This window comes from Lissotriton vulgaris, chromosome 1_1 (assembly GCF_964263255.1).
Source record: "Lissotriton vulgaris chromosome 1_1, aLisVul1.2, whole genome shotgun sequence".
Lineage (NCBI taxonomy): Eukaryota > Metazoa > Chordata > Amphibia > Caudata > Salamandridae > Lissotriton > Lissotriton vulgaris.
In genome coordinates, this window is record NC_141685.1 from 462,681,956 (window position 1) to 462,695,042 (window position 13,087).

General features: G+C 46.4%; 1 protein-coding gene across 2 annotated transcripts in view; it reads left to right on the top strand.

Moving 5' to 3' along the window:
- The window catches only part of PDE4B (phosphodiesterase 4B), an 804,711-nt gene that overhangs the window by 494,827 nt on the left and 296,797 nt on the right, over positions 1-13,087 (top strand). For both annotated transcript variants that reach the window (XM_086953749.1, XM_086953754.1), the window contains exons 3-4: positions 11,655-11,691; positions 11,819-11,889. In XM_086953749.1, coding sequence (XP_086809875.1) covers positions 11,655-11,691; positions 11,819-11,889 — 108 coding nt within the window. The remainder of the gene's footprint in view (positions 1-11,654; positions 11,692-11,818; positions 11,890-13,087) is intronic.

Here is a 13,087-nt window from a genome sequence, read left to right on the forward strand (position 1 = left end):
TTGATTGTCCCAGTTAACGGGATACCAGAATAGGGACTGGTTAAGTGCCAGTTAAGACTCTAAGGATTTTGTAGTGTTATTTGGCTTGTGGATCTCCGTTGTGACCTTGGTTTTGCTTGTCAAATAGCCTGACACGTAAGTTGTTGAATGAGCACCAATAGTGGCTCCAAGATCTGACATCTTAGGCAACAGGAGAAGAGATATTGAAGACTTGATGTGTTGTTCCTTTTGGCCCCAATTATGAGTTGCACAGAATCGGCGGGTTAAAAACATTCCACCCGCAAACACTGGTACCATATGGTAAGACCATGGCAATATGATGCAATTAAGAATGAAACCACACATCAATTATCAGGTAAAAATATGTTCACTATAGGAATATTTTCTCTCGATGCCACCATCAATGCTTTGCAAGCAGGAATCTGTGGTTTTGTTGGACCTTATGCCCACATACTCAAATACAGGACCACACAGACCCTAGGTATATGGGTGCATAACTGTTCCAGGGCACGTGCACCTAGCCCCTTTTATTAGCAGGGTCAACTGACAGGGGGCTCCTGTGTTGGATGGGTGCGGGGTTGGGTGTTATGACTGTCCCTAGAGAGGGGCTGCTGCATGACTTGCCCAGCAGGACACTAAATCCATCCCAAAAGCCAAATGAAAAGGATGAAAAGGTTGCCGGACCCCCTTTTACAATGTCTGGACAGTAATGCTGGGAAGCATGTGGCAGATATTTGGTTCACACATGCTTGTAGGCTACTCTGAGTACTCCCGCTGGGCTTAGGGCAGGACCTCTTAGTGGCTGACTGTCTTTGTAGTCCGGCCACTAACCTCTGGTGTTGGACTCCGGCCTGGTGATGATCAGGACAGTTCTGATCCTGATCTCCTCTTCTTCTTGAGTGCAGAGTGGTGTCCAGGCAGGTGCCACGAGTTCCCATCGGCCAGGATCGTCTTGGAGCTGCTACTCCATGCGTAGATGTGTGTCTGTCCCTCTGCCTTGAGTACCTTCCAGCTGCCTTACCCTCTTCTTATTTGGGTCAGTGTGGTGTCATGCCATGTGTCATATATTCCCTCCTCAGGGTCCTTCTTGGAGCTCTTACTCCGTGGTGCTCCCTCTCCCAGGACTTTCTACCATGGGCAGTAGGGTGCTGTGGTTGTGCGTCTTTTCTCTGCGTGGCGCAGGACTTGCACCTTGAGGCCTTCCTGCAGTCAGGCATGGTTGGTGAGATGTGGCATAGTATGAGTAAAGGTATGGGATGATACAGTCCTAGTGTCAAGCGCTGCTTTGTATGCTTATGTCCATCGTCTGGTCTGGCCTCGCTTTCCTTGGACCTTCTTCCTGGGGGTGTGTCCATCTGGCCGCCTTGGACAGCCAGTATGGTGTCTATGGGGTATGTAAACTCAGTCTCCTTAATTGGTTGCACTGGGTAGGTTTCATTTCTTGCGCTGGATTTGCTCTTGTGAGGCTTCCACACCTTCGCCATGCGGAGGCCATGGTCGGAGCGCTCTCCTCCCTTGTGCTACTCGGCTTACCTATTCTTCTCCTCACCTCGTTGGGGAAACAGGCTCCTGTCTGCGTCCTATCTGGAGCCGGCTCACTGGCAGTGCCACAATGCAGTAGATGCCTCTCCTTCCAACTTGTCAGCTCTGGGCTGGTTTCTCTTGCTGGCTCTGCCACCCTGATTTGTTTGCACTGTCTCTCTCAGGCAGTGTCCCTACTTTTGGTACTCCTTTTAGCAGGTAATGGCCTGGTGCAGTACCACTGCTCAGCAGTAGGGGTAGCATTTAATGCTGCAGTCCATGGCCCTGATGGCTAGGCTAAAACAGTCGGTTTGTGGGGCTTCAGCTGTTGGCAGTCTTACTTCCCTGGACGTGACCTGCAGGGGTTACAATCTGTTAGTACCACACCTGTGCCCTCTTGACGCTACTGTGACGGCTTACAGTGTTGGAGATGTCCTGTGCCCTTTTGGGTGAGGCATTGTGCCCCTTGTGCTGACCGTGTACCTCTGATAAGTGAGGATACCAGGCCAACAGGTGCAGTGTGCTTGTCCTCAATCTCGAGGTAGCAGCAGTTGGTCTAAAGTGCTTCTCCCGCTATCGCTCTTCAATGGAGCGCATCTGGTGCAGTTCCACTGCTCACCTGTGGGGGAAGCAGAGCTGATGGTCTGTGCTTCAGTTGGAGCTCTGAGGCAGTGTGCGAGACTGGGGAAACAGCTGTGGTGCCTGCGCTGGTAAATCCAGGGGGCGGGTATGAGCTTCAAGCGGTGACTAATCGGCACAGGCCTGGAACATGAATATGTGTGTATCCACTTGAAGAATATCTAGGGCCTTATTTATGAAGGTCTTGCGCCGCCGGTGCGTCACTTTTAAAATGGGAAAAAGTGACGCACCGGTGGCGCAAGGCCTTCATAAATAAGGCCCCTAGTAATCTTGTCCCATGCCCCCTTTATTCAGACTGAACGTGCCTCACCTCTTGATCACAGAGGACTTTATAGCTCACTGCGGTGGGGGAGGAGGCCACCTGCTTCAGGCCTGTCACAAACACCATGTGTTAAAAGGGGACAGGACAGCAGGATCCATAGAGAGCAGGCCTCAACACCCACTGGCTTTCTGTTTACCAGCTCCTGTGCCGGTCTGCCAGTTCTTCATTTTTTTTGTTGCATCACTCACGGCTCCATCGAGTGGTGTTTTTGGCCTTGCTGCAGAGTTGTGGCATTCTCTCCTGGCAGCATGTTGTCAAGCTGCTCTCCTCTCTGCACCTTCTCTTATCGCAGTGCAACAGGACCGCTGACATGGGTGAGATTGGCAGGCAGCAGGATCTGGCCCACCTCGTCACTATTGTGGCATCGTCGGGCCCTAAGCCCACATACTCAAATAAAAAGGGCCACGCAGGCACTAGGTATATGGATGCATAACTGGCCCAGGGCACGTGCGTCCGGCCCCTTTTAACAGCAGGGTCACCTGGCTGGTGATGGTCGTGTTGGAAGGGTGTGGGGAGGGTGTTAGGACTGCCCCTAGAGAGGGGCTGCTGCATGACGAGTCTAGCAGGACACTACAGAATCAACGTGGTAGCTGAATAGCTTGGATAGTGTTAACCTTGTTGTAGGTGGCCAAAGGCCTCATTAATAGTGTTCAATGAATAATCCATCAGGATTACAAGCTTCAGGGCAACACTGAAGATCTGTTTTTTTTAACAGGACATTATGACAATGTGCTGGAGAAACTGGGCCATAACATGAGGAAAACATATAGGAAGCATGCAAAAACATCTATTCCGTCATGTTATTTCCCAAAACCTTGTAATCAGCGGTAAATCTCCTACCCCTGAATCATAGATTACCACAGCATCTGTCTTTCCGGGTGCGTGGTGGAATAACAGGCTGAATACCGGACCACTAGTATAGGGCCCCCAGGTTCAGCAAGGATATATTCCACCATGGTGCCCATTACAAGTGGGTCAGTTACAAAAACCTTGACCCACAGTATTCCCGCAGATCTTGTAATCTGAGTGGCCTGGAAACTCCTGTTAGCAACCCCATCAGGATCAATAGGGCACTCATAACGTGATCTCTGAGGGTTGATTACTTTATATTATAAGGGACCCTCCAAAGGAAGGACAAACTGAATGGTATGAATGCACTGCGAGTTAGGAAGGGCATCTTTCATCACCTATTTATTTAAGGTCTGCAGTAGCATCAGGGCTGGCCAACAGAACAGGAGACTCCGAGTCAGGAGGAAGTGGCCAACACGCCACCTCCAGACTTTGGCCGCCCTGGAGGAGCAAGGGACCGCTCAGGTTTATGTACAGAAAATAATCAGTGAGCTGCTCTGCAGCTATATATATATATATATATATATATATATATATATATATATATATATATATATATATATATATATATATATATATATATATATATATATATATATATATGTATATATATAAGTTGGAATGTTGGCTGAAACCAAACTGCTAATCAATGTCCAGCTCATCTCAAAATCTCACAGTGCCAGCCAATCAGACGAGAGTGAGGGTTCCTTTCTCTTGAGTCTGAGATGGCAGGAGCCTGTGCATCTCTGCAATGCCTCAGTTGAACCCTTCAAAGGCATCTCTGGGGGCAAGTGTATTCCTACAGGCTCCAGGAACAAAGGGAGCGTTGGAAGAATAAGTGGAGGTAGTGGTTGTTCTCCTGGGGCAGCACTCATCCTTCATCTTACAAACTCAATGTTGACATTATTACAAATGTTGTTAATCAGTTAGGATGGTGCTGACTTATGCAATGTTCGCAATGCCTTATCATAATTCAATCACATTCTTGTTTCCAAAAGTTTATGCTAGCGATGGTAGCACATAATGTTTGCAAACATTATAATAAATATGTTAAAAATATGCACAGAGGTGTCCACATCAACCCACAAGACTCTATTATTTCATACAACGAGACCAGTGGCATCTTTGCTGGGTGGACTCAGGCATTTCAAAAGATCCCAAATCTATGGCCACCAACCGGAGGCTATTATTGTTTTAATTAATATTGACTCAATATATGTTTAATAGTTTTTGTATTAATATTAGATTAAAACTTAGCTTCCACTTATATCACCTCCAGAGACCCAGCACCCATTCCTGGCTGGAATTAATGACCCTCCTCTCCAGAGGAAAATAGGATGCCCACTGACCCAAGAAGGCAGGGGTCTTGCCAGCGACTGGCCACCTAACAGGAATTAGCAATTTGGGAGGCAGGATATGTATAGTTGTTAGAACAAAGGAAAGCATTTTCACTATCGGTTTTGACTTGGAGATGCCAAATGGGGCTATAAGGGGTCTGTTCTCATTCATTCTCAGAGTCTTCTTGACTTTCTGGCTCACTTAAGGTGAAAAGAGTTCTAGGTCCTGACAGAGGAAGGAGACCTAATATAAAAGGGGAGTGGTTTAGGAGAATCAGACCCCATTATGATGGAAGAAGGGGTTAGCCATTTTAGATTTAGGGATTTTAATAATTTTTACAGTTATTAAACAGGAAGTGCTGCAAAGGAAGGTGATATTGGGTGTGAAAGTAACAGGAATGGTTATGAACAAATCACTAATCAGTGAAAAGTGCTTATGATAAGTATAGCACCGCACGCTGCCTCCTCAGAACATTTCAGGGTTAAAAAAGACTGCACCTGAAGAAGAAGGCCCTGCTGGAAGAACAATATTCAATGACTACAGACTCCTGCTGTCACTTGGAGACTGGAGCTGCTCTCCAAGGGATAGGTCGATATCCTTCTATTTGTCTTCTCACAAATAGCAAAATGGTTCCAAGAGGGTCCCAGCTGACCACAGACGACTAGACCCTGCAGTAGCTATGGCTTGTGAGAAACCTGGTGCTTAGAAACCTAAAAGACCTTAAGATGCAGAGTGACCAGAAAATAATGTTTCCAGCAGCTGGAGAAAAGTGGGACTTATTCATTTTCTCGAGGACCGAGACAAGTTCCTGAGTCTTGTCCAGCAAGGTTACACAAAGAAACCCGGTTTGTCTTGCTTTGAGCTTTCTAATACACTGAAAACTGGTTTAGTAGGACCTCGGTGTGAAGGAATCAATCCTTGTTGAGCCCAGCGAGTTTGCCCACCTGCCCATAGCGTCCTGCCTTACTCTGTTGGTGTACTTTGACTACCAAAAAGTGACCAAATCTTGAATTGGCAAGTCTGGAAGCTATCTTGGTGGCTACGAAATTTAGCTTTGACCAGCACAGAACCTTTGTTGGAAAACCAAATTGCTCAACAGCAATGTATCTGATTTTGGGGAACGCTCACCAGCTTCAGCCTTGGAAACATACGCACTGTAAGGCTTTGAGCTCAGTTAGAAATAAAAAAAATTGACTTGGTCACACATTTTGTGTAGCCAACCACCTCTCTACTGCGCTCAGCCTAAAATCACAACTAGGTCCTTGACAACCATAATCCTAGGGCCTGATTCACAAAGGTTAACTTACACTTTTGTGTAAGTTCGAATGTTTGCTCTTCACAAATGTATTTTACTTGCAGTATCTCTATAACTGCAGAGTCTCTGCACATAAAAAGTTAGGATTGCTCGGGAGGTCACCCACTAGCATTGTGATCCCCTCCAAGAAGGGGGAAGACAGTGGCGGTTGGGCGTTAACATTAACAAGAGCAAGTAGTTGTATATATCTGCCCCACCTTCTGTCCATTCTTTCTGCACCTTGAAGGGTGTATGATTCTTAATCAAGATGGGAACACCTCTCGATCCCCTTGTGAACCCAGATTGGAACACTTGGGTAAACCTATATAGTACCAGAAAGGGAACCTTGGACCCAGCATATGGGTCTCTCGGTGAAACAGAATGTCTACCTACTGTATTTTTTAGTGTTGGTCTCTTGACCTTGTCAAGAAGGCCATTTATGTCCTAGGAGATAATCTGTAACACTCAATGTGGACAGTCAGCATGGAGGGGTTATAGGCGCTAAGTCCAGAGGTGAGCGTTTTAGCATGGATATGTGCTAGAGTCATCAATAAGAACAAGGAATACAAACTATAGCTATAACATCTCCACCACTCCCTCACAAAACTTCAGAAACATGATAAATCAGTTGTGTAATCAACCGCAGACTGTTGCCAATGGGGCACCATGGAGCCATCTCCCAACAATTCCCAATTGCAAACATTCTAAAAAGGTGCATGTAGCCCAGCTGGTGAAGCAGATGACCCTAAACTTGGCTGGAAAGAGGAGCATAAATCTGATGTTGAGTTCCCTTTGCTTCTCTTGGCTGCCATGAAGGACTGCCCTTGCTGTTGGACCGTTTTGCTATAGTCTGGGAAAATCATAATTTACTGAAACAGGAATTACTCCTGGGAGCAAGCATATCTTAGAGTAATTCAGCAGGCTCACAATAATGGGCCAGGACTACTGGCAGCTGTTTCTTACCGAGGGCTCTCTGTGTGCACTCTTAATTATGAAACAGGGGAATAGCAAGGACGCAGAAAGAAGTGATCCCATCCAATGGTTCAGGAACCTCTTGGGAGAGTTGCATTTGCACCCCTCAGAAAATCCAACAAACCATATATTGTTCCATCGACCCCTCCCCTCTGTGTCCTCCACCCTCAGGTGAGTTCTTTACAAATAGTCATAAGCCATGCAGTAGTCTCTGAGGCTGTGTCCTCCACTCCACAGACTGATTTCAGCTCAGGGATCCTCTGAATGGCTTGACAGAGGTCTTGACGCAATAGCATAACATCCATACCCACTCTACCAACTTTTAAGCGCCTCCAAGGACTGTTGGATGGCCGCCAGAATTCCAGTCATTTCCGTGGGCATAGCACAGGCAACACCAGCTTTGTGGGCTTAGAGGTAGACTGCCCTGATCCACTAGGTTGAGCATATTTCTTTTAGGTTGCCTTGCTTGTTCTGGTGGGGGGTTTTATCGTTGTCATGTTGATTACTGTGTTGCTATCTCCTTATTTTGTTGAGGGTCACATTAGTGAGCAGAAGGAGGCATTAAGACAGTTCCACTCTGGAGGCAGGACCCCGGACTAGGGCCATCCCGGCGCCAGTACCACTGCTATTTAGTAAGGTCTAGGGTATAATATTGGGGGACCCACTTCCCATGGTCAGAAGAATGTGGTACATAGTAGGGGAGTGGAGCAGGCCCGCCACTGTCACTGTGTGGCTTAGAAGTCTACACTGCACTCCAGTAGGAGCTATATCTGGGGGCAGCACCTGCTTCTCACCAGGAAGTGTCATCCTACAATCTGGGGTCAGCATCTCAGCCACCACAGCACGGGCCAGAAATCGCATTGGGCCAGTCTGAAGGCTGGGAGCGAGTAGCTCCCATCGCCAGGTCTCAGCAGCAGTGACTACCGCTTGGGGGTCTTTCAATCATCAACATGATCAAGGAGGAAGCCAACAGCACAGAGGTGCGCCCACCTCAATCCCAGGGCCCGGCCTAAGAGCTCAGCACTGCGCCTCTTCAGTGCTCAAGCGGCCTCCGGGCCACAACGGTCCAGGTGATGCCTCAGGATGCCAGTGTCGCACCGATCAACTACCCGGTCAGAAGTGATGCAATCTCCTCTGGGCTCTGATCCAGTGGGGTGTCGATCCATGGGCCCTCAGAAGCAGGATGCCACTCCGTAGCTTGTCTGATACCACACACGCCCATTGCTCTGCAGGCTGTAACTAACAGAGGACAGCGCAGACCACAGGAAGTGAACAGCCCAGGCGGCCAGTTAGCAGCAATGTCCCCCAGGTCCCTTGGGCTACACAATAGCCTAGTAGGCAGTCAGGGGCATGGCGGCATGGCCCCCTTGCTCTATGTGAGTACAGATATCAACCATATCAGCAACGCCTTGGGATCGCAGCCTCCAGTGAGGGCCACCAGGCACTATCAGTTAAAACAAATTACCCCTCAGTCAGGGGTGTTGCCTCCTTCACTTCAATAGGGATCAATGGTGAGCCGATTCCTGGGCCTATAGACTTAGGATGCCGATGAGTTTGGGTGGATGGCGCGAGCTTTGTTAGGTCACGGCAGCCATCTTCAGCAGCAAGCCACTCTGCCAACTATTCCATATTTGTTATGTCATTTCATTTCCATTACCTTAAAACCTATACCCTGGCCCATGGTAGTTACTTGTTGTTGCTCAATGTTTTTATTTACTTTATTTTTGGTTTGTCACTTTAATTACTCCAGGATTTTTGTATTCAGCAGTAGTGAAACCGAGATACACACATATCACCCCTATTAACCGCTACCCATCTACAATATAATGCTGTCTGTGGCCCTCCCAAATCCTGTTGCACTGATGAGACCAACAGGCAAGGAGAAGCAGAGTCATGGGGGAACCATGCAGAACATGAATTTCCTTCTCTCAGCCCTTCTTTAAAGGACATGGCACCCTGGCACCAATCCCTCCACCCACGGATATATCCTTCCCTCTCCCCTCCAATCCAAAAGAACCGCATTTCCCACCCCACCACCACCACTCTCTGAATAACTTCCCCCACTCCAGTCTGTCCTAAAAAGTACCTGGTTTCCCCAACTACCCTCTGGATAACAGTCTGCTTTGTCGCAAAATCCAAAAACAAAGTACATGATGTCTTGGCCTCTCTCCCCATTCACTCTTGGCAGGAGTCTCCAATCCACCGTACCCACAGTACAGCAAATACATGGCATCTAGCCATGCTCCATCGTCCACAAGAGAACACTATCCTCCCACACTCAATCTATAGAAAATACCTGGGTTCAGACTTGTCATGGGCTTGCATGGCCCTTGCTTCACGCAAAGTGGTGCAAGGAAACACAAACCATTAAGTAAGATTTACTATGCCGTGCAGAGCCACTTGCATGGCTCTACGTGACATAGTAAATCTGGAGTAACGCAAGGCAGTGCAGTGCCTTACGTTACTCCGCATTAGGACGGAGTTCCATGGGTGGAGTGTGGGTGTTCCCACGCATCTGCCCATAGTTTTTCGCCCATTCCCAGATTTACTTGGACTAATAAACCCGGAAATGCCTCGAAATGGTACTCCTTCCCAAGTGAGGCATAACGAGAAGAAATATGTTTATTTCTCCTCTTTATTCCCTCTTTATATGTGATGCATTCTAGCACACGGAGAAAGAGGAAAATATCTCGAGGATTATTTTTGTGTATGAAGGTGCGCTTCCTGCACAAGATCAATCCTGGCTGTAACGCAGGCACCCGTGCACATTGACGCAAGGGCGCCTGCATGGATGCTTGGCAGCCACAAATGCACCAGCGCAGAGAGAGAGAGAGCAGGCCTGCGCCATATGTAGCAGCTATGGAGTATTCCTGTCCTCTACCTTTGATCCGCGCAGTAAGTTGTTCTGCTGCGCTGCGTCAGATCTTAGTAAATCTTGGCCCTGGTGTTTTGCCACCCTGCCGAGCATGGCGGATGGAGGCACATGTGCACCGCCCACGATCCCCCTCCGCAGGGTAAATGACCCATCGCCCACTGCTGGAGTTGAGGCCGCATTAGTGCAGCAGGTGCAGTGCACTGCTGCACAATTGGTGTGAGGGGCGCCACAGTCATTTCTGTCTTTTACAACCCAGCTGGGGGCATGGGGCCCACATTCCCTGAATGCAGTAGGGTCCTGGAAACCTTGCTGTCTTCAATGCTTCGGGGTAGTAAGTTCCATGTAAATACATCATATTTAAATTTATCAGACAACATCAGAGCTGGGAATAAATGTGGTTCGAAACCAGTGCTATTAATAACGACTGCTCATCAGCCGCGGGCGGCAGTGGGAGTACCTGCAGGGCGGTGACGTGGGGAGGCGGAGGGGCAGGGTGGGGGGTTGTAATGTATGGATTACGGAGTTTTACAGGTAAGTAAAAATTTAAATAAATAAAAGGAATTTTGTTGCGCGCACTGCATCGCATTTGGGGCCCGATGTAGGTAATTCCGATTTACCGACTCTTAAATACTGAGTAGGTAAATTGGAAGTAGGCAGATGTAGGTAATTTTCATTTTCCAATTACCGATTCTGTAAGATTCGGTATTTACCGAATCGGTAAATACCGAATCGGTATTTCCCATTGATTCCTATGGGCCTTGAAGATCATAGGAATCAATGGGAAATACCGAATCGGTATTTACCGATTCGGTAAATACCGAATCCTGGCAGGGGGAACGGGGTGTCACTTTGACACCCTGTAGCACCCCAATTGCAGGCTTAAGGGCATGTCTGTGTGTCACATGGCATAGGTATACTTGCACAGATGTGCATGAACACTGGAATTGGGTATTTTACCACCCAATAGGATTGGGTGGTAAAATAAGAATTCCTAAGGGCCTGTGGCACTGCAAACTGTGCCACCCACATCTGGAATTGCCGATTCGGTATATATACCGAGTCGGTATTTTACCGAATCTGTAAATTTACCAAATCGGTAAATTTACAGATTCGGTCAAATTCCGGCCCCCTACATCTCAGAAACCAATTACCGGTCGGTAACGGCCGAAATCGGCCGTTACCGACCGGTAATTGGCGACCTACATCTGGCCCTTGGTGATGCAGTGCACTCAACGAAATTTGTTTTATTTATTTAAATATTTACTTACCTCGGAAGCTCCGTAATTTACTACCCCCACCCTGCCCCTCCCCCTCCCCACGTCACTGCCCTGCAGGTACTCCCACTGCCGGCCGAGGCTGCTTCTTATTGCAGCAAAAACATAGCAGATCCTTTATTATTCTGGCTTCAGTTATTGCAAGCGCGGCTATGCACATCCCTGCATAGTGATGAGCCTGGAGCCCTGCTTGTGTTATCATAGGTTTTAAAAACATAATTGGAAAGTGTTACTAATGACTGAACTTTGTAATATTGTTGAAGTTCCGCACATAACAGATACTTTACAATAGAAATAATCGAATCAATTGTTGCAGTGTTTCCAACTCGTGTGCCTCGATACTTGGAAGCGCTAGTCTTACTCATTCACACACTCATTCACACCGCAAGCCAGACCGCCGTTCTCTATTTTTTGCCACAAGAAATTCTTTGGGGAGGGGACATCTCATTTGTATTTACAGTGCGTTTTCAAAGCCGGGGTTGGGGATTTTATGAACACTAATGCTAAATACTGTTTATGAATCATGAACATAAGTAACAATTAATTGATTGCAATGTTTTATTTTTCTAGACATGGAGACGACTTGATAGTAACCCCTTTTGCACAGGTGCGTACTAAACATCTACTTCATTATTATCGTACTTTAAATGCAATTATGGTCTAGCCGTCATTTAAATGTGTGATGCATAATAATATTAATTCAGCTATTAATATGATACCTCTGTTTCACACAGGTGCTAGCGAGTTTGCGAAGTGTGAGAAACAATTTTACGTTGCTGACGAATATTCAGGGAGCACCTAACAAGTATGTTCTACAATTTTCATTAAGTTGATACTTTTTTGTGTTAAAAAATAATGTCTGTGTTATTTTACTCCTTAACTGCCATGCCTGAGTAGTGCTAGCCTGTTTTCTCATTGTGATTCTTGATTTGAGAGGTTGCCGCTAGAGGGCACACTTCGCCGTGGTTTAAAAGAGTTTCAATTCAACTACAAATCATATTGGTGGATTGTTGCGTTTCAAAGTGGTAGGCGTTTGAACAAAGGACCTTGTCCTAAAACATACTGATGAAATTCAGGGCACTTTAAGTAGCAAGGTGCTGGTCCAATTTATTCTGATTTTATTTTATACATTGCAACGTACTGTCAGTCAGTCAAAATGTAACTTTATTCGATTCATTAAAACCATCAAAGTACAAAACACAAAACAAAACAATTTAAAACAGCATACAAAGGACATGAGTATAATGCTTTAGACATAATTGCATGACGACTTCATGTAATTAAATATACCCCCCTGAACAAGACAAAAAGCAGCATTAATCAGACCTTGGAGTAAAATAAATATATAAAATACAATTCATCCCATCTTAATCTTATCCAGTATCATACGAGGAGAACATTGTAACATAGTAAAAAAAGACTAGATACAAAATTTAAAATAGAGTCCAGACTTTGGTTAAATGGTAACCTGTTCCTATGCCGGATTGCACCTATTAAAAAGCTTGCAACCCCAAAACACACCACTGGAGATGCTAGCATCTGCAAATATGCCAGCGCTGGCCTGACTTGTACAAAGTTACTGCCTCTAAGTAATGGGATAATACATTTTCTGCCTAGTGAGTTAAATAAGCACAGAAAAATATTATATGGAGAGTATTCTGTTCAGAGGAGTTGTCACAGGGGCAGGGATTTAAAGCCCCTTCCTTAAAAAACCCTTCCGGCAATGCTAAAAGCCAGAAGACCATATTATGCCTAAATCTTATTAAAACAAACAAATGATAGGGCTTGTTTATATAGGAAAATATGGTTGTAGCTATCTACCTAAGCTCACTGTGACAAAACTTCTCACTGTGGTTTTGCCAGTTCCCTTTCCAACCTCATTAACATCGATCTATCCACAAACTGCCGCTTGAAGGCCCTGATGGCTGAATCGCCCAGCATTTTGGGGCTAAGAAACAAATCGGGGCATCCAAGAACTTCCATTTGGGTCTTAATATATCGAA